At 34.0% G+C, this 23176-nt stretch overlaps 1 protein-coding gene across 16 annotated transcripts in view; it reads left to right on the top strand.

Moving 5' to 3' along the window:
- Nucleotides 1–23176, top strand: part of ablim1a (actin binding LIM protein 1a) — a 54571-nt gene that overhangs the window by 9210 nt on the left and 22185 nt on the right. For 14 of the 16 annotated variants that reach the window (XM_051125865.1, XM_051125864.1, XM_051125863.1 and 11 more), the window contains exons 2-6: nucleotides 12416–12550; nucleotides 19910–20093; nucleotides 20206–20318; nucleotides 21800–21926; nucleotides 22015–22108. In XM_051125865.1, coding sequence (XP_050981822.1) covers nucleotides 12416–12550; nucleotides 19910–20093; nucleotides 20206–20318; nucleotides 21800–21926; nucleotides 22015–22108 — 653 coding nt within the window. Of the gene's footprint in view, nucleotides 1–6461; nucleotides 6675–12415; nucleotides 12551–19909; nucleotides 20094–20205; nucleotides 20319–21799; nucleotides 21927–22014; nucleotides 22109–23176 lie in introns of those variants that run through there. The other 2 variants (XM_051125852.1, XM_051125855.1) reach the window with 1 other exon arrangement.

Below are 23176 nucleotides of genomic sequence, written 5' to 3'. Positions count from 1 at the left end.
TTGTGGTCCAGGGTCACATATGTGGAAAAGAAATTACATTTGCATTATTACTGCAAAATAGTCTCTTTATTATTGTTGCATCAGATTGTTTCATTCTGATGGCTTTTCTTTGGAAATTAGATTGTCTAAATTTGAAAATCTTGCGATTAAAGATTTACAGGAGTTTATAGGATTATTACTGATCTATATCTCTCAGAATCTGCACAGATGCGTTTCCAGCTAATCTTGTGTGTTACATTGTAGTTGTATACTCTTAAAAATAAAGGGGGGTTTTGCAGCAATGCCATAGAAAAACCATTTTGGGTTCCCCAAAGAACCTTTTCCACTATAAAGAACTTTAAGTGCAAAAGAAAGGTTCTGTGGATGCTAAATGTTTTTATGGAGCCATAAATGCCAATGAAGAGCCATTTTTAAAGGGGACATCGGCTTCCCATGTTCCACAAGTTGGTATGATTCTTTAGGGTGTTCATGAAATGCCTGAGACATACTTTGGTTAAAATTCCTCAATGATGATGTACCTTTTACCTTGTCAAAAACAGCTCTGTTCACAGCGACCCATTTTAGTGCATGTCTCTTTAAATGATAATGAGCTACTGCTCACTCCACCCCTCTCTTCCGTTGTTTTTGTATTCGCTAAAGAGAGCATGGAAAAAATGGCGGACAACGTACAACTGGCTGAGGACGGGAATATGCTAATATGGTCTTGGGAGGGGCTTAAGCACTATGATGTCATCTTGTTCAGAAAATTAAAACGCCTTGATAATTGAGACTGTTTAGGTTTTTTGGGGATTAAAAAATGAATGGATTTTTATTAATGTAGTGTGGTTGCGTCCACACACTGGTAATTAATATGCAAACACCTTGTAAAAGTTAATCTTACATCCAATGTCCCCTTTAAGAGTGTATTAATAGAAAACAGACTGTGCTTGGGAACTGTCTAAAAACTGACCATTCTTGTTTTGGATCAAGAGCAGATATTTTTAGGTGTTGGTAAACTTCTCTCACCAGGGAGCTTGTACAGTACCATTGCAGCTGCTATGGTGGCATTCCTTGGGCCTGTCCAAGAGATTATCACAGAGTAGACGTCAGGGCTAATCGGCTTAGGAGAAGGCAAGGAGTTACTTGAGCCACTTCTTACTTTCCACTCTGGCATGGGGTTCACCTGTGGTCTTCACCTAAAGCAGAGGTAAGACGTGTCATTTTCAGGTGAGGAGCATTACATCTGGCAATCACTTAATCGGGAAGAACGAGCATTCGGGTGAAGATTTAAGATTTGTTAATCTGAAGATCAGAGGTCTTTTGATTTGAAGCTTGGCCCTTTCTGCAGACTTACCTGCTGGTACGTGACCTCTGACCGCTGGGTCAAAGGGCATTCGGAGAGATCACTGGTCACCATTTTGCCTGGTCCATTGTGGAGAACACAAATTCCTAAAGTGTTTCGAGGACTAATTGAGATTTTTGAGATATCGCCGCCATGCCTACCCTTCCCACTTTGACCAGCCTGGGGAAGCTCTGTGGCTCAGGACGCAGTCAGCAGGTGGATCACACCCGGATCAAACGCACAAACTCTGTCAAGCGCATATCTGTCATAGAGGACGGACGTGTGTCGGAAGTGCTGTACCTCGTCCCGAAAGAGTCTGTGATGCAACAGCTGCCGTTCATCAACCCTGACGATTATTACCTGACTGAGAGCCTGTCACCTGGTATGAACAGTTATGGAAATAGCAGAATATTAATTAGTTTTGCAGTCAAATTTAGGCCTATGTTCAACTGAGCAATGGTAATTGTACAGTTTAATGGTACATTATTAAGAAACTTAGTGTGTCCTAGTTATGTTGTGTCTTTGCCTCCAACATGATCTCATTAGTATTCATATATATGCATATGTGAAATGTACTTTTAGCAAAAAGGAAATTTTTAATGCATTATACAGTTGAGGGCAAAAGTTTACATACACCTTGCAGAATCTGCAAAATGTTAATTATTTTATCAAAATAAGAGGGCTCATATAAAATGCATGTTATTTTTTATTTAATACTGACCTGAATAATATATTTCACTTAAAAGATGTTTACATATAGTCCACAAGAGAAAATAATAGTTGAATTTATAATAATGGACCTGTTCAAAAGTTTACCCGCTGTTCTTCAGAAAAATCCTTCAGGTCCCACAGATTCTTTGTTTTGTTTTGTTTTTTTAGCATTTTTGTGTATTTGAACCCTTAATCCAACAATGACTGGATGATTTTGAGATCGATCTATTGACACTGAGGACAATTCAGGTACTCATACACAACTATTACAGAAGGTTCAAACACTCACTGATGCTTCAGAAGGAAACACAATGCATTAAGACCCGGGAGGTGAACACTTTTGAAGATGTGTACATTATTCTTATTTTGCCTAAATGTCATATTTTTTTCATTTAGTACTGCCCTTCAGAAGCTACAGATGTTAAATGTTTCCCAGAAGACAAAATAAATTAAATTTACCCTGATCTTCAAATTCAAAAAGTCCCCCCACCACCCCCCAGGCTCAGAAGAACCGCGGGCAGTTTAACTGTTCAGGACAAACAAGGAGCCACAGCTGTGGATCATTCAGAATTAAGAATTAAGAATCAAGCGTATGTAAACTTTTGTACAGGGCAATCTTTATAAATTCAACCATTATTTTTTCTTGTGGACTATATAAAAACATCTTTTATGTGAAATATCTTATTCAGGTCAGTACTACATAAAAAAAAAACAACAACATGCATTTTGAATGATCTTATTTTATTAAAATAATTAACATTTTGCAGATTCTGCAAGGTGTATGCAAACTTTTGACCTTAGTTGTATATATAGCCAGTGTCTTTCCAAATGTTCAAAAATGTACAATTTGCGTATGCATACAAATGAGATCATCCTGTCTGTACAGATGTTTAATGGCTGGTCGACCATTTTCCATTCAGTAGAAAATCTTCGCTCTTGTTAGTGGTGCTTTGTGCTGTATGTTCCCACTGGTTGTAAGTGTGCTTAAGCAGATTATTAAAGTGAATGCGTCCGTTGCTAATAAGGCGTAATGTGCTGTAAATGGGATAGAAGTCATTAATTATGCTAATCAAGAGGTAGATCTCATCTATTCCCAGGAAACATCTTGACACATAAAACTTTTGCAAGTGTATATGAAGAGGAAAGAGCATTATGCAATGTATTAATCATTACACGGATGTCAAAAATGATGGCTACTGCTTGTTGAAAATGAGTTTAAGTTTTATGTAACGGCAACTTCTTCAAGCATGCTTGAGGCGACCAAAAAGGCTTTAGTATTACAAGAGAAGCATCAGACAAATCCAGCATGTCAAATGTCCTGTCTTGGGATTTCTTGGGATTTGCGCTTGTTTTGATAAAGATTTAAGGAATTAAAGAAAGACATTTTTTACTACTGAAGATTTTAGAGTCAACAAGATTTTTTCATTGATAGATGCATTAAATTGATCTAAAAGTGACAGCCTTGGCAAGCACAAGAGACTTTTTTTACAAAAGCATTAAAAATTCTTTCCTGTCTCTTGTAGATAATGCTGACAATCAAACAACATATTAGCTAAATGTACATTTCCTTTTACATTTGTAGGATGTGTCATGTTAAAAGTAGTTGAAAAGCATCTCTTGCAGCCTTTCTTTCTTCATCTAGCTGGAACTTGTCCTGTGCAGACAGCTCGTTATTGCATATTTGTCGATTTATTTTAAATTGCATTTTCCTTAGCCTTGCTTTCCAGAATCTACCGTATAGATCTGCTTGGCCCAGTGAGAGGAATTTACTTGCTGACATACAGTGGAGAACTAAGAGCTTTTACAGGGTCATCTGAGAAGGACAGAGAGACACACAGTAAGTGTGGAGTCTTGCAGCGGTGAAAAAAGTTAATGGGATGACAAATCAATGAAAATGCTCTTATGTAAATAATAAGTCATAATTATTTAACAGTGCAGTGCTGTTGCATAGTCATTCAAACTAATGGCTGTGAATCTGATGCATGTGAAATGATTTTAAGATCTAAATTGGATACAGAACTGCATGTCGTCTTGTTAGTCTACCAAAATAAATATTTCCAAATTTTTGCATGAGAAAAAGTGTGTCGGCTGTGCACTAAAGCACTCTATGATAATGTAAAGAATGTTTTTACTTACGGGAAAGTGTCCATTGATGCTTCTAGGCAAGTGAAGGAAGTGTTCTGAGGTCAAGCAGCCTTCTCAGGTTGATGATCCTCAAGTTCCCTCTGATCCAGGCTCAACCTTAGATGGCACACCAACAGTTCATTCACTGACCACCTGATGCATATCGCACAGAAAAAGCTGCCTGAAATCTCCAGATTCATTCTGATTGCTTTTAGGGACGCACCAGTAAACTTGGAAGTGAAGCTGTGTTTACAGTGTTGAATAAGCACTTTTGAAGAAGAAATAATCATTGGATTGGCTAAAGCTTTCCAGATTAGTGACATCAAATCTTTGACTTTTAGTTTTTTGGCACTTACTAGCAAGTTAACCAGATATTCACAATCAGAAAAGTGCATTCTACTTTGCTTTTGGTTTGATCCCAGCTGCTTGTGAATCAGTATTGATTCAGTTGATTGCAGTTATTTGAGTTGTTTCAATGCTGTGCTGTTATTATGGCGTCAGGGATTTCACATAAAATGATTTAAAATGGAACAAACAAAATGATTGGCAGCAGACAGAAAAACTCAATTTTGTGCTTTTAAGAGCTCTCTAACAAAGCAGTTATAATACTATAATGAAATATTTGCAATTTATATGTTGCTTGCAGACTGTTTTGTTTCGTTATAAGTTAATTCTGCTGATGTATTTCTTTGAGGCTGAGTGTCACTCAGACAGCTGTTGTACTTTGATGAGGCTAATAGGATCATCACAGCTTAATTACAGGAATATTCATGTTGGATTAAAACCAGATCATGTCATGTTTGCTTTCATGATCCAGACAAGCCTGTGTGATCTGTAAGGATACGTCAGGTAAAGACGGCATGGCTGGTCTGTCTGCACTTTAGTTATTTTGAGTAACAACATGTGTTGGGCACATGATTTTTGTAGTGAAGAATATTTTTATTGTGATATTTTTTATTTATTTGAACATTTTTATTTATGTTAATATTTTTATTTAAATTTTAGGTAATAAAATCAGGTAATAAACTATTTATTTATTTATTTATTTATTTAATGGCTGTTCTGTGGTTTACATGTTTATTTTATTATATTTGCTTTTTGTAGAGTTAGCTGGTTTTGTGTGTGTGTGTGTTTTTCAGTTTTATCTGATATATTAGTCAGAATTTTTTTTTTTAAATGAGCATTTAAAGATGAAGAGTGTGATTTTATTCAGTTTTTGTTTCTTTCTTTCTTTATATATATATATATATATATATACACACACACACACACACACACACTACCAGTCAAAAGTTTTTGAGCAGTAAGATTTTAAATGTTTTTTAAAGAAGTCCCTGTGTTTTGTTTTTTGAGCAACAAATCAGAATGATTTCTGAAGGATCATGTGACTGGAGTAATGATGCTAAAAATTCAGCTTTGAAATCACAGGAATTACATTTTACTTACATTACATTTAATTACATTGCAATTACATTTTAAAATGCATTCAAATAGTTATTTAAACAGTTATTTTAAATAGTAAAAATATTTCAAAATGTTACTGTTTTTGCTGTACTTTGGATCAAATACATGTAGGCTTGGTGAGCAGACTTCTTTAAAAAACTTACTGTTCAAAAACTTTTGACTGGTAGTGTATATGTGTGCGTATGTGTGTACGCGCATGTGTATGTGGGTTAAAGACAGACAGGCGGCTTGCAAGGATCAAACCAACCAGAGCTTATTACAGCTTTGAGTAAATATTTATTTATACATTTTATTTATTTATTTTTATTTATTTACTTTTTTATTTTAATCTGTACAGTAGCATACTGTATGTCCTGATTAATTTTATTTCTTCTGAGCAAAAAGTAATGATTATCATATTTTTACCACATTTTACAGAAAAAAATGTCATTCAGTGTAACAATAGTTTATCTACCAAAAAATCTTGTCATGCACATTTAGAGCAAGAATCATTAAATGACTCTTTATAGGTTTTAAATCTTTACCAATCCATACTACTATAGCTCAAAACACTTGGTTTTACCCATTTGTTTTGTGTGTATATATTTTAATTATATATATATAAATACATATGTAGTTTTCCCCCTCTTTTTTACCCTGATCCACTTGACCTTCTTAATGCTTGTTTTTACTTCAGTCAAGCCAAATTGGCAACTACTGCTTTGCAGAGCCGGTAACTTCTATACTGCAGAGGAAGATGGGTGAGTCCTCGGATTAATGAGACAGAAAGGGGGATGGGACGGACGGACGGATGGAGGGAGGGTGGGGGCGGCAGGAGGAGGAGACAGAGGGGTACAGGGGAGCAGGCACGCGCCCGCCTGCCTCTGTTGTTACAGGACACGTTTAGCTTTCTGTCATTCATGTTTCCCTCTTTTATTCATCCGTATTAGTTCACTGGATTTTTTTGGCTTGGTTTTTTAAATGCTGCATTTCTCATCTCACTGGATGCAACTCTACCGCTGCTGATTATTGATTCATCTGCACTTATCACTGATGGTCATGGTCAAGAAGAAAGGTAATTGAGAGTGTGTTTGTGTGTGTGTTTTACTGAGAATTACTGACCATCTATATATCTTAGTGTGGTCATGATTCACACTTTTAATAGTAAATAGTCACTTTGAACAGGTTTAGCAGAAATGCATCCTGTGAATGACATGCTGTTCTTTATCTGCAGAGATGCTGCACCTCTTTTTTAAGATGATTCTGCTATGATGCTGTATTGGCTCAACACAGATTGATAATCTTAGTTTAGGTTGCACCATGTTTGGCTTTAGCTGCTATGTGTGACCTATATGAATCACAGGACCTGTTATATAAGAGAAAGAGTCGCTTTGTGCTGCAGTCGGACCTGTCAGGTCTACAGGTTATTGCATTGATTTTGGGATTGTTTAATAGCAGCACGTCTCCTGTCGTCGCTGTTGTTTCGGCAGTGTTGCAGTTTTAAATGGGACGCAGCAGCGTGAGGTAGACACGCGTAGCCCGCAGCCGTCGCCATAGCAACGCTCACAGGAAGGTAGAGTCCATTGTTGTGTCTCGCCTGCAGTGGCCTCTTTCGGTTTTAGGGTGTCTCTTTAAAGACGTCTCATCCCTGCTGCAGTTCATCTGCAGAGATTCAGAATTCAGGTTCATTTCCGGCATTGTGTCTTTTGAGTAATGGAACATTTATTACAGTGTTTTTTCAATACTGCAGAGGGAAGACTGCAAGTGTAATATTTATATTGTGTACTATATTACAGATAGTAGCCAAGTTCACTATTTTAAGATTTGTCCATATATTTATATCCTTACAGACTTTTGTTATTGATTTATTTGAGAATATATTTAGCTCTTTCCTTTTAACTCATTAAAATCAAAGGTAATTTGATAATATGTAATAATATGATACTGCAGTGTAGGGTTGCTGCAAAAATAAAAAATACAGATGTCTTGAGTACAAAACGTACTATGGTAGCACCAAGTGTTTATCACCATGTAAAAGTAAACAAAAATGTCCTTAAAACAAAAAATTCATAATTTTTTAAATTGCGTGTGCTTTTATTAATTTTGCACAACTTCGTGCTCATGGTTGCATTTAAATTTAAAATTGACCACTATTAAATAAAACAAATTAATAAATTAAATGTCTTTGCACTTCTAAAAGTTATGTTGCATGGTTGATTTTTAATCTTTTTAAACTTCTTAATCATTAACTTGACAGTAAAAACAAAAATGCTAAATATAAGAAAAAATATTTCTGTTTAAATTTAATGCTGCTCTTTTTATTCACTGAGTAATCTTGAAATAACAAAAATAAGTCACTTTTAATGACTGTTTTTAATATTAAAAATAATAGGAAATTCATTATAGAATGATTTCTGAAGGATCATGGGACACTAAAGACTGGAGTAATGATGCTGAAAATTCAGCTTTGCACCACAGGAATAAATTACATTTTCAGTTATTTTAAAATAGAAATGAGTTATTTAAAACTGCAATAATTTATCACAATATTGCTGTTTTATTGTATTTTTGATCAAATAAATGCAGCCTTGGTGAGCATAAGAGACTTCTTTCTAAAACATTTTAAAAATCTTACGGAAAAACTTTTGAATGGTAGTGTACATTGGAATTTAAGGCCTTGAAAGAATACCATAGTATTTCTAACATCCAAAAAATGTGGTATATTTAATGATATAACCATGTTTTTGGTTCAAATTTTAAGGCGGAATTGCATGTACCCTTCATAAGAAGACAATAATGCACTGTACTGAGTTCAGGGAAATAAATAAATCCAAAATGACAGATGATTCCTGACAAATGTTGTAAGTATTGATAAAAATGAACTCCATCTTTCTGTGTTCTGTGTATTTCTCTAGTTATTAGAGTGTTGTGTTGTTTGCTTAGTAACATGGCAGTGCAAAACCTTTGAAATGAATTGCATTCCATATCATACAGTAAAAAAGTTTAATTCTAGTTAAGGTAGCTGTCTATATAGGCAGAAGAGAGAGAGTCAGTCGAATACTGTATTGTGATGCTAATGTAATATCAGTAATGCTGTGCTCTCAGAGTTGGAGGTTAACTCTTCTGACCAGCCCACTTAATCTTGTGCCACTTCAGAGCTTAATCAGCATAAATGCCTACTCATGTGGAGGAAGTGTTCTATAAAGCTGCACTAAGAGTTTGAAGTGTAGTAGCTGTCTTCTACTCTCCTGCATTATCACCACTAAACATGTGAAACCCAGTGCAGTTTTTCTTTACATGAGTGAGTCATTTATAAGGGTTGTACTGTGAGAAATGTTATATAAGAGCAATAAGTTTGCAGTTGTGAGATCTGAAATCATAATTTATTTTTACAGGCTTTCTCAAGAACCATACATACATAAAGACCAGATTATCTATCAGTAAATTGTATACATTTCATTTTTTATATATATATGAAATTACATTAAATCCAATTAGACAAATTACATTTTTAGAAGTGAAGTGAATTAACAAATGAGCAGGTTTTTATTGTAGCTTTTTAATAGTCTTTTTAATTAATACTTTTTATCAGCAAAGATGCATTAAATTGGTCAGTAGTGACATTTATAATGTTCAACAATGATAATAATAAGAGTTTTTTCTTCGTCTTATAGGACATTACATATAATTTTACAGTGAAATACTGTTAAATGTATAACTTTGATAGGTAAAAAAAAAAACGTATAATTTATAGTAAAAAAAAATGTAAATTGACATTCCCAGAATTCTCATTTGTGTTCATTAGGATTGTATGTTAATGTAATACAATTTTCTGTACATTTTGGTTCAATCTGTAAAACTTAAAATGTTGCTACTCTATTTTTTCAGTGGTTCTTTTCAAAGATTTTTATTAGTTTTTTTCACCATATACTGTAAGGGAACTTACCATTAATCAATTAACAGATTTTAATTGTGCCATTTTTACAGTCTTTTACCATTAAAATTATGACATTTTTATGGAAGCCCATTACCTTCAATGAATAAAAAAATTAAAAAAGGTAATTGCGACTTTTTAATCTCACAATTCTGACTTTTTTATTTTTGCAATTGCAAGTTTACATTTCGCAATTCAGACTTTTTTTCTGAGAATTGCGTGATATAAATTCACAGTTACAAGTTATGAAGTCAGAATTGCGGGACATAAACTCCCAATTATAAGTTATAATGTCCAGTTCTGAGGGGAGGGAAAGACTGATATTTTCAACAAATTGTTTTGAGTTTATATCTCACAATTCTGACTTAATAACCTCGCAACTGCCTGTTATACGTTTTTTTCTCACAATTGCGAGGTTATATTATGCAATTCGGAGAAAACAAGTCAGAAATACAAGTTTGTATCATGTTTTTTGTATCATGTAAGAAGTTGCAATTACCTATTTTAGTTTTTATTCAGCGGCAGTTACTAGAAAATACAGTTTCAGTTTTTATACTTCTGGATTTCATGCTTAATTTAATGTGTTACTTGCTATTTCTTTGTAATTGTTTGTGACATTTATTAGCAATATCTTAGTAAAAATTGTTTTTAACTTAAAGGTGGATTAGCGACCACCTAGAAATGCCCAAGCAACCATTCACAACAAAACAGCATCATGTTGGTGAATTTCACATAAGCAAGCACCACTCAAATCTTCTTGTAATCATATAATAACGAGGAAACATTTGAGACTGGTTCATTTACGTTTTATCTCACTATACCTGTTCCCCTTTTTAATGTTTTTAAATGCATTTTCATTGATATTTTCATGAATGCTGAATGTGTTTTGAGGATAATGATGCTTTAGCTCTGGCAGTGAGAGATACGGCTCTGAACCCACTTTCAAGTGCTTTGTTCGCCCTGGAATGGGAGGGTGGAGAGGGTGTGGAAAGGGGGCAGGGGAAGTGAGTCTTCTCATAAATATGTATGAAAAAAAGTCTGCGTCTGCGAAATGAATGTCCCATGAGACTTGTACAATCCAACACACATGCACGCACATCCAACCCTTCCCTGTGATGTTGATTTAGAAGCGCAGGGACTGTCTGTGTTTGATGCTCAACACTCCGGGACAGAATCAGACACTCCTCCTGGATCAGTGTAGACACAACTGAGAGAGGGAATGATGGGCTAGAATGGAGTATAAATAAGGCCAGCAAATGGGGATTTTCACTATAATACCATAGAAGAAACATTTTGGGTTGCCCAGCATTTTGGGTTCTTAAAATAACCTTTTTTTCTAGTATGCAGCTTTTTGCACTATAAAGAACAGTTGGTGGTTCTTCATGGAACCATCAATGGCAATAAAGAACCTTGACAAACAGAGTAGAGGATGTTTTGGATAAAGTGATGCTCAAAACTAATGCAAAATAAATGGAAAACAAATGCAGATCAATAATAGTAAAAGCTTTGTGTGTTTCAGTCTGTGTTGAACTCTTTCTCCAGGGGAACGAGGAATCACGCAGTACGTCTCAATGCAGAATTGATAATCATGTTTTGTGGACATCTGAGGTGATGTGGTGATATTTTTAAAAGGGATATTTGAAAGGATCTTCTGTGTGGATTTTAATGGAGGCAGAGACATTTTTATTGTCTTTAACTTTGTTTTCAGCACTGTTTGCAATTTGCTTTCTTGTTGAATATCATGTTTACAGCCGTTTCATGATGATTTTATACTTGTTTTATTTTAAACGCACACTAGTGGTCAGCAGTTTGTCGTAAAAATTTGTAAATTTTTGTAATGTTTCATTACATTTATACTTGTTCGAAAATACAGTAACAGCAAAAAGTGTTTTCTATTTAAATATATATTTTAAATGTAATTCATTCCTGTTGTGTCACATGATAATTCAGAAATCACTATAATATGCTGATTTGCTGCTCATTTCTAAATATTATCAATGTTAAAAACAGTTGTGCAAACTTTTTTGTGATTTCTTTTTCATGATACTTTGATAAATAGAAAGTGCCAAAGAACAAAATTTATTTGAAATACATATTTTTTGCATACTTTTAACATTATAAATATATTAAAATTATTTTAAGTAAATTTATTTTATGCTAAGTATACTACAAATACATTTACATATTATGTACTTAACGAAAATACCCTGCAATTGTACTTGTAGTATACTAAACTGGTATATTAAAAATCTGCTAAATTGGAACAATGAATTTTGTACTTAATGCACTTTAATTGTGCAGAAGCAGTGCTGAAGTCCAACTAAAGGTAAACATAAGTATATTTGATTGTTCTAAATTAGAAGTATTGCAAGTATACTTTAGGTGCACTTTAAATATTTTGCATTTAAAGGCCGATATTATTTAAAGATCATACAATTCTCATGAACAGTGACATTAAAACATCTTATAATATTAAGAAATGTGCATTGTGCACAAGTACAACTCCAATAAAGTTTAATTACAATTTTTATATCAGTAAGTCTCGAGTGATATGTTAGTAAACTATACTTAGTTGAACTATACTTAGTATAAAATAAATGCATTTTAACTCAATTACTTTTTTTTAACTAGTGTTTACTGCCTCTTTTCATAATTTTAATGCATCCTTGCTAAAAAAAAAAAGTTCTAACCTTTATATTTTGCACAGTAGTGTTCTTAAGCTCGATTTTGTTATATAAAGCAAAATGAACTGTTACTGAATGTAATATTGTATTTTACATGTAGTAGCACTACACAAGCATCTAATATTCCACACATACTTGCGCTGTCACTTTGTAAGACTTTTACAGACCATGACAACTTTGCTTTTTTTTTCTATGCAGTGGCCCATGCACAGGAAGCTCACCACCAGACGGAGAAACCTTTGATACGCTGTGCTAAATGTGGGGAGGTGTGCAAGGGAGAGGTGTTACGTGTGCAGGCCAAACACTTCCATATCAAGTGCTTCACATGCAAAGGTGAGTGAATGAATGTCACTTATGCACATATACAAACCATCAGTCCCTGAGTGCCACAAAGCCAAATGCAGAATGAGGAATATATTTAAATTAGAATTACGATATGCATGGAATATTTGGAGACAGACTCTATTAGTCTTTAGAAAAGGGGAGGTGTATACTGGACTTTTTCTGTTGTCAGTCTATTTTATAGCTCTTAAACTAAAAGCACAACAATTTAACACCATGTCTGGGTCATATAGGAGTAGCATAGGAAATGAATGTTAGCTAGACAGTTTTTGACAGGTTTTGTGCATTTGGTTGCATATTCAAAGTGAAATCCTCTCTGTCTGAGATGCTGTAGTTTTGTTTTGCTGAGTTGTTCCTATAAATGTTGCTGAAGCCTGTCTAGCACCTCTTGTGCGCGTCTCCTATGACTCATCTCTCCTGCCAGAATTCAGGATCACGGTGTAATTGTTAAGGCTGTTATAGATGAGTTCCAGCTTGACCTATTTAGCATGTGTTTCTCAGAATCTTACAAATAGATCTGACCCACTTGTGTTTGTAGTCAATATAGTATTATATACTGTATATAACCTATATATTATATTAATATACAAAGTTCATTAAATGTATTAAATCATTAGGTGACGTCCAGACGTCTTTCTTGTTTCAGTGCTTTGTGCCAAATGTGTTTGAGTGTTTAGTGACCCCATCAAATCCATCTGCTTTCCAAAACACTCAAGATTATGCTGACTATTTTGTCAGCAACACTTGAGTCATGTAGACTTCAATATAATATAGCCCTACATTGTGAAGTAAATCTTGTCATGTCTGAGCTGTTATCCAATTAACCCAGGGACTTTCCCTCTGTCCCGCTGTCCCACTTCAATTAGAGACAGCAGCATTATGATGTAAGATCTGCTCTGTGAGTACAAGCAAAGCTGACTGACACGGTCACATCTAGTATGTGGCACATGACAGGTTTTAGGGATTAATTGGAAGTAGCCTTGTACGTATATATACTACCAGTCAAAGTTTGGACATTTATTATTACTATTTTTCACATTTTAGATTAATAGTTATCAAAACTATGAAATAAGACAAAATCTGGAAATTATGTCAAAATGTGATAGAATGTTAGCATGTATGCTGGACAGTTGTTCCTGCACTGCACCTAAAAAGTACCATATTGTATTTTACTTTTGCATTAAAAAGTGGACAGATAGTTTGTTGTTGGTTTGTTTCGTTTCATTTCACTTCAGCTTCAGTTGGCCAGAAACGTCTCAAGTATATTCTGAATATTTAATATCTCGCTTTTGTTTCTCACCCATGGCTTAGTTCATTTTATTATCTGACCTCTTTGACTTCTTAATACATCGCAGACAGACAGAATGACATTGTGGGACTCAGAAATAGAAAAAGAGTGACTCAGCGGGCCTATTTTTATACTAGGGATTTAACAGTTTTTGAATTATAAATACGCAAGGTGATAATGAATATGAGAAATAAAGTCTTTTGTGTCAACTCTTGATCAAACTACACAGAAATTAGAATTGAATTTGAACATGACCTGTAGTGTTCTGAGCAGATAATTGGTGTAAGAGTTAATCATCTACTTTGTGTTCAACACCCTCTGGGATTATGCCATCCTTACTGAAAGTCTGTGTGATAATAATCAGCTTATCTAATCATCTAATCACTTCAGAGCAGCATAAAGACGACTAGATCATTCTATTCTTCATTTGTAGCCAGCCTGCACACAGCCTGCTTTAGTTCCATAATGTGAAAAATTATGTACAATTAAAGGGGTCATATGATGAATTCATGTTTTCCTTTATCTCTGGTGTGTTACAAGCTGTTCGTGCATATATAAGATCCGTAAAGTTGCAAAGATTAAAGTCTTAAACCCAATGATGTATTCTTTATAAAAGTTATACTTAGCCACACCTTCCTAAAACAGTGCATTCAAACACGCCTCCACAAATCTACGTCACTGTGTGGGAAGATTTGTATAACACTGCCCAAATGTATGCACAAAAGAAGAAGTTGTAACTTTTATTCTCGCTGTAGTGTTTTTGCAGCCACTGCCATGTCGTGGAGATGCTGTGTGCATTTCTGTTGCATGCTTGAGGTATTCGGCCAATCACAACGCACTGGAGAGCTGGCTAATCAGACCACACACTTCTCAGAACAATGAGCTTTGTAAAAATCTATGTGTTTCAGAAAAGCAGGGCAGAGAGGAGCAACAATAATGTACAGTATGTGAAAAATGTTTTTGAACCTTAAACAATGTAAACACATTGCATTACACCAAATACACAAAATATAATGTTCTTTTTAGCAACATTATATAACCACTTTAAAGGAATACACTGCTAAAAAATGTTTTTCTTACTTAGATTTTTTGTCTTGTTTCCAGCCAAAATATCTAAAAAATCTTAAATCAAGAAGAATTTTTTTTAGACAAGTAAAATTTTTCTTGTTAAAAAAAAAAAAAAAGTAACAAAAAACGAGCAAAATAATCTGCTAATGGGGTAAGCAAAATAATCTTGTTTTCTGTTTTCTTACCCCATTGGCAGATTATTTTGCTTGTTCTAAGCAGAAACTCACTTAATTTGGACTAGTTTTTTTCTGAAAACAAGATAATAATTTTTGCTTGTCTAGAAAATCTTTCTTGATTTAAGATTTTTTTAGACATTTTGGCTGGAAAGAAAACTGGAACAAGGCTGGAAAAAAACTAAGTAAGAAAAGCATTTTTTTTGCATTGTAGTTCACCCAAAATAATTTAGCATTACATCACTTACTCATCAGTGGATCCTCTGCAGTAAACGGGTGCCGTCAGAATGACAGTCCAAACGGCTGATAAAAACCTTACAGTAATCCAAGTAATCCACATGACTCCAGTCTATCAATTAACATCTTGTGAAGCAAAAAGCTGCTTGTTTATAAGAAACCAATTCACCATTAAGACACTTAAACTTTAAACCATCACTTCTGTCCAAAATACGAGTCCATAATCCATAATAATGCTTCCATCAGTGAAAAAAGTCCATCCCCTGTTGTCCTCTCACTGACATATTTGTTTACAACTGTTTTAGACTGCTTGATCTGTGCATATTTCTCTCCTGATTCAGACAAGATGACTTTTGCCCTGGAGGAAGCACTATTATGCGTTAAGGACGGGAAATGGATTGAATTTAGAATCGTCTCAAGGGAGAAGTCCACTTCCAGAACAAAAATGTACAGATAACGTACTCACCCCCTTGTCATCCAAGATGTTCATGTCTTTCTTTCTTCAGTCATAAAGACATTATGTTTTTTGAGGAAAACATTTCAGGATTTTTCTCCATATATTGACTTCAATGGTGCCCCGCATTTGAACTTCCAAAATGTAGTTTAAATGCGGCTTCAAACGATCCCACATACGGTTGTAAACGAAGAAGGGTCTTATGTAGCAAAACAATTGGTTATTTTCATAAAAATAATACAATTTATATACTTTCTAATGTCAAATGCTCATCTTGTCTTCCTCTGTTTTTTCCAGTTCATGATAGTTAGGGTATGTCGAAAAACTCCCATCTCATGTTCTCCCTCAAATTCAAAATCGTTTTATATCGCTGTTGTACCTTGTTTGTTAAGAGTATTTGATCTTCTTTGCATGTTCACTTTGCAAAGACTGGGTCAGTACTTCTGCAGCGATGTAGGATGATTTTGAAATGATTTTTGAAATTGAGGGTGAAAATATCATTGGAGTTTTTTGACATACCGTAACTGTCTTGAACGAGAATACACAGAGTTCAGGGAGAGCAAGACAAGACGAGCATTTGAGATTAAAAAGTATTTTTTAAATGAAAATAACCGATCGTTTCGCTAGATAAGACCCTTCTTCCTCAGCTGGGATCGTTTACAACCACATTAGGGATCGTTTGAAGCCGCATTTAAACTGCATTTTGGAAGTTCAAACTCAGGGCACCATATCAGTCCATTATATGGAGAAAAATCCTGAAATGTTTTCCTCAAAAAACATAATTTCTTTACGAAGAAAGACATGAACATCTTGGGTGACAAGGGGGTGAGTAGATCATCTGTAAATTTTTGTTCTGGAAGTGGACTTGTCCTTGAGCTAATGGACTGGAATCTTGCCGATCATTGTGATGCTTTTATCAGCTCTTATTCTGACGGCACCCATTCACTGCAGAGAATCCATTAGTGTGGAAGTGATGACATTCTAAATTTTGACCAAATGTGTTCCTTTGAAGAAACAAAGTCATCTACATCTCGGATGGACTGTGTGTATTTTCAGCTAATTTTCATTCTTGGGTCAACTATTCCTTTAAAAACGTGGTTTCTAAAGAATAAGAGGTACATTTTAAATCATTTTTAACTAATTAACATATATGAGAAATAATACAGTCACTAAATCACAAAAGTTAGATTAATGCATTATCATTTTGAAGTTTTCCAAATGCATATATATTTTTAAGAGTTTACGTTTAGATTATCATTAATTAATTTTTAGATAATCATTCTTACATTTCTTAAATGCATGTAGTTTTAAAGAGATAGTTCACCCAAAAATGAAAATGCTGTCATTATATAATATAATGGCATATAATGACCTTGAACATGGTAATTGAGTTGCTGTCTATGCAGGGTCAGAAAGCTCTCAAATTTCATCAAAAATATCTTAATTTGTGTTCTAAAGATGAACGAAGGTCTTACAGGTTTGGAACGACATGAGGGTGAGTAATTAATGACACAATTTTCATTTTTGGGTGAACTATCCCTTTAAAGTTAAAACTATCAGCTCAGAATGAATGAAAGTTTAATATCTGAATCTTGGAGTTAATGAATTCTTTTGTGTCTGGGTCGTCCAGAGATGAAAGTCAGCTTGTAGAAAATGTGTCAAAGGACGATGTTACCAAGTCAATTACTTATTCATTTATTCATCAGATCAAATGTTTCTGTGATGGTTTCCACATTTTCAAAGGAGACGCTGTAATGTTGTTTATTCCCTTTAGATTGATTGGTTGTGGTATGTTTTTGGAGCTTCAGGTTAACTTAAGGATGTTGGGATAAATATTTGCATTAAATATTAATGCAAATTAATATGCTTTAATAAAAAAATGCTGCATTAAATACATTTTTCTATAGTAAAAAGTAGTTTAGTATTCAAATAATATATTTAATTTGCATATTTATAATTAATATTTCTCTCATGTTATCCGTGAGACTATAAGGGAATTGAGTTGTCCTCATACGGCCCCTGCAGAAGTTTTTCAGTGCATTAATTCATTTTATCGAAGCGGATCATGTAGAAGGCTATGAGAAGCACTGGAGTCAGTTACATAACAGCACTGCAGAGCTCTCCTGCATACTACGTACACATTGTACACATCTATTATACGTACCCTCGCTCATTCGTTCTGTAAATCACATACTCTGCGTTAGTCACAGCCTTGAGTCTCCCCACGGGGACCCAGAATGAGGTGCGGAAAGCCATGAGAGATGATACCTGTCAGTATTGTTTTTGTGTTTGCGTGTTTAGGGTAACCAGACTCCAAACAGAAAGTGGCTGAAGGAGCTCTTAAGAGCTTAAAATGAAACACAATGAGCTCTAAATATGTTTCAGATGGCCTTTTGGTTCAGATTAGATATTTCAAGGTTTCTGACTATTATGTTTTCTCAAGATCATGGTTTGTCCATTGTCCTCCACTGAGGTTTATTTTTACAGTTGCTATTTCTAGTGCGCCAATTATGCTGCATTATCCTGTTACAAGAACCGAAATGCATGATAAAGAATTATGTCCCTTGCAAAATCAAGGTTCACTCACAAGTTTTTGTCATTATTTACTCACCGGCTATTGTTCAAAGTCTTTGTACCAACTTTACCAGTGTCACATGATCCTTAAAAAATCATTCTAATATGTGACCCTGGACCACATAACCAGTCTTATGTTGCACAAGTATATTTGTAGCAATAGCCAACAATACATCAGATGGGTCAAATTTGTTGATTTTTCTTTTATGCCAAATATCATTAGAATATTAAGTAAAGATCAGGTTCCATGAAGATATTTTGTAAATTTTCCACCGTAAATATATCAAAACTTAATTTTTTTTTGTAATATGCATTGCTGTGAACTTCATTTGGACAAATTTAAAGGCAATTTTTTCAGTATTTTGACTTTTGTGCACCATCAAATTCCAGATTTTCAAGTAGTTGTATCTCTGCCAAATATTGTCCCTTCCTAACAAACCATACATTAACGGAAAGCGTATTTATTCAGGTTTCTGGTGATGTATAAATCTCAATTTCGAGAAATTTACACTTATGTTTTGGTTTTGTGGTCCAGGATCACATATGCTGATTTATCAGTGTTGAAAACTGTTGTGATGCTAATATTTTTGTGGAAATTGTGATACATTTTTCTGCAAGATGCTTTGATGAAGCATTTCATTCTTCTGTAATGTATTTAATTATTCTTTAATAATTAAACAAATATTATTATGTAGTCTATCTATTAAGTTGACAGTACATTGATAATATAAAGGTGTAGGTTTCATTTTGGCAGTGGTGGGGAAATAACGGCAGACAAAAGATATTAAAGTGTTTGATCAAAATTATTGCAATGATTTAACTGTTTCGGACTTATGAAAAGCTCCTTTTTACCCGTCACTGTACGTGCTTTTTGAAGTCATTACAAGTGAGGTCGAAATTCGAAAATGTGTTTTTGTGAATCCCTTGAACTGAATGATGAAAGTCAGGAGTTTGAATTAATTTGAGCATTTCCAGCGTAAATGACTTAATTAAATCGGTTTGTCGGCTCCTCTGCTTTTCACGTGTTCAGTTGTTTACACGACAGTGTCGGTACTACTACTGGCCTAGCTCGCAGTTTTATGACATAAACTGAAATAAACGAAAAAGTATGATGTTTACAAATAAAATATCTATTGCCATTCTAAAGATAAAAGATCTAAAGATCCAACACAAATCTACGACCACATATTCAGGTGAGGTAACCGGTTTACTGCTAACTAGTGAAAAAACGTCATACAAATGACAAGCTGCACCTCAAAATGCATGTTAGATGGGAACATTGTGCATTATGATTGACTTTGTAGCTTAATTCACTATATTTTAAATAGTTTGACCACTGCAATTCAGTTGTTAACAGTTCAATAGGTAATCAGTTGAAAACATTCAGTTATCTCATACCATTGAAATGAATGTTATGTTAAATTTATCCGTATATGTTGTAAAAAATATTTGAGAAATTATTGTTGTATCTGATTAGTGTACATAGAGTGATAGTCAATGTAAACACACATGTATTTAATTGTTTGATCAAAATTATTGTGTGTGTTTTGTTATAGTATGTGGCTGCGATCTGGCTCAGGGAGGATTCTTCATGAAGAATGGAGAATATCTTTGCACTCTGGACTACCAGCACATCCACGGCACCCGCTGTAACATCTGTGGAGATTTTGTGGAGGGGGAGGTGGTGACTGCGCTTGGAAAGACTTACCACCCAGCATGCTTTGTGTGCACAATCTGCAAGTAAGAGCCTATGGACACACACTTTATAAATACAGTCATTGATATTGCGGTTTATGGTAAGCCCAACACTGGGAGGAGTTTTAACAGGAATCGTATATTTTATGACCTACAGGAGACCATTTCCTGCTGGAGACAGAGTGACGTTCAATGGCAAGGACTGTCTGTGTCAGTACTGCGCAGAGCCTATGTCTCCAGGACCCACCAAAGACGTCGTCGGACCCAGCAGTGAGTGCAGGAACCTCACATCTAAACATATGAGTGAACGTCACATAACAAGTCAAGAACATGTCAGGGTCATATTTCAACCCAAAGTCTAGATAAAATAGCTAGTTTTATTTTTTTGACAACTAAACACATTTCCTTGACTAAAGTAGATTAATAAAAAGTTCACTCCCATTAGTAAAATATGAATTTTATATTATTTAAAATAAGTATTTATACATCATGGTAGTATTTATTATGCTACTTTGATTTTTGCATTATTGATGAATTTAACAAATGATGAATTTTTGAATATATGCTACTTTTATTTTTATATTTATATTGAATATAATAATTTTTTAAATAATTCTGTATATATTGTTGTAGAGAATTATATATGTTTTTGCTGCATTTATTTAATCAAAAAGATAGTAAATCACTAATAAATTAAACACTTTTCCAACCAAATCAATAAAAAGCTCTTTTCAGTAAGTGAAATCTGAGAAAATTATATATTATTTAAAAAGTAAAACTTTTCACACATCCAACATTTGGTGATATTTGGGTAGAAATACTATGTTACGGCAAATCACCAAAAATCAAGAGTAAAGAATATGAAATCATGGGTTGGTGGGAAACGTTTTGAATTATCATAAAATAAAGTATCACAATGCACAAAAAAAAAAAAAAATCATAAATTTTATTTATACACAGTGTAATTCTTTATTTAATTGCTTATTTTATCATTTTTTATTTTATTTAGTTTATAAGTGCAAAATCTTACTCAATTTAAAACTAAAAGTATCTAGCCAAAAGGATAAAGAAATTTCCACATTTCATCATACTATATTTTCTCATGTCATTTAGTTGCATAAACTTTATAAATCTGATTATTTATTCACAATACGCATTTAAACTTATTAAAGAAATAAAAAATACAGTCAGCATACAGTAACTATAGTAAGAGTACATACTGCCGTATTCGCACAACAGTAACTTAATGGAAAAGAAAGTGATTGTATAAAATCCTGTAAAGCCACTTAAAGATGCTCTGGCATGGATATACACGTGAAACTGTAAATTATTCAGACCCTCCATCTTCCCTTCTTCCCTTTTCCATCTGGGGGCTTTTTGGCCAGGATCCACCTACTATAATAAATAATTAACATTAATTTCCACTTAAGCCTTTAAGCTCGACTACTAAACCCATGATCTTTTTTCATCTACAAGGTATAAAGTAAAAAACAGCAGGCAGATATCACTAATGGCTGTAATACAGCAATGTTGTTGATAAATACCATTATCTGAGTCATCAGTATCCTGATGTAATAGAGCAAGACCTCAAAATTGTGTTCACAATATACTGAATCATGGAATAGTGATCAGTTCTAAAAAATGTTTGGGCACAAAAATAATGGGCCAAACTGAGTTATGTGAAACTGAAAACGTGCAGAATTCAATCCAGAATGAGTGTCAAATGAGTTTCTTTTGTGTGTGTGTTTCAGGTTGTGCAGGCTGTGGCAGAGATATTAAGAACGGTCAGGCTCTGTTGGCTCTAGAGAGTCAGTGGCATTTGGGCTGTTTTAAATGTAAGGCCTGTGCCAAAGTATTGACTGGAGAATACATCAGCAAGTAAGTCGCATTCATACACAAAGTCCATCCATTCCATCCAAAATGATGGATGACCATATGCATTGGTTTGTTTTCTGTATGTGCACAGAGACGGCGCCCCATACTGTGAGCGTGATTATCAGGTCTTGTTTGGAGTGCAGTGTGAAGCATGTCAGCAGTTCATCACTGGGAAAGTCCTGGAGGTACAGAAACTCACACACAGTTCCGGACTGGTAACAAACTAATCACTTGAAATACTTTTTTTGTGACTTTTAGTTCACGTCTCTAGCTTTGAGCAGTGTTGTTATTGATAACTACAACTATTAAGAAGTATATATTAAATGTATACGAAATATTAAAAAATATAAAGTTGGCAGCTAACTGAAATAAGTTAAAATAAATTACTAAAATTAAAACTGGAAATGAAAACGGAAAATATAAAAAAATAAAAGTTAAGTAAATAATGGTGAACACTACAATATTATGTAAATAATTCAAAAACAGCACTGGCTTTGAGGTCATCTACATTGAAAAAAAAAGTATTTTTTGTAAATGAGACATTATTGGCATACATTTTAAATGAAAATACTATTTCAGTCTTTCATCTTAAAAAAATTCATGTTTAATTTAATGTATTGCTGTTTCTAGTGAACCAGCTATTTTTGAGTGAAAATTGTTTCTACACCATTTTAAACATTGAAAACAATCTCTTTCTAGAAGAATGCACGAAAAATATTGATGCAATGTCTTTGTAAAGACATTAACAGGGAATTAGAGCAAAAATGACACAAAAAATGTGTAAATACGCCCCTTAAATTTAAGATAAAGGATTTAGGATAAAAATATTCCCTTCACAATTAAATTAAATCTATTACATCTGTTGCAATTAAAATGAAATGAGAAAATTAAAATCAAAAGTGTTGATTGCAGCAATAAATTTATATCTTCACATTGCATCACATTTCCTTTTTATTTATTTATTTTTTGCAGTTACACATTTGAGTCTATGAATTCCAATTCAATAAAATCAGGTCTGGGGGAAAATATTGCCCCTTAGTAGAAAAGTTCATTTCTGACCCTGACCTGCACCAACTCTAATGCTTTACCAGTAAGCAGAAAGTAGCTTAAAAACACTTCAACACCCTGTCGGAATATGTCCAACTTCCTGTTTGAATAGGAAATATGTCAACACAGGAAAGAAAATTGCGTTCATCGAACAAGACATCAAGTGAAAACCCAACTCAGTACTGAAATGGTTTGTTTTTATCGTA

Source organism: Labeo rohita, chromosome 13, assembly GCF_022985175.1.
Source record: "Labeo rohita strain BAU-BD-2019 chromosome 13, IGBB_LRoh.1.0, whole genome shotgun sequence".
Lineage (NCBI taxonomy): Eukaryota > Metazoa > Chordata > Actinopteri > Cypriniformes > Cyprinidae > Labeo > Labeo rohita.
Note: the sequence above shows the minus strand (reverse complement) of the source record. Positions and strands in the feature narration are given on the sequence as shown.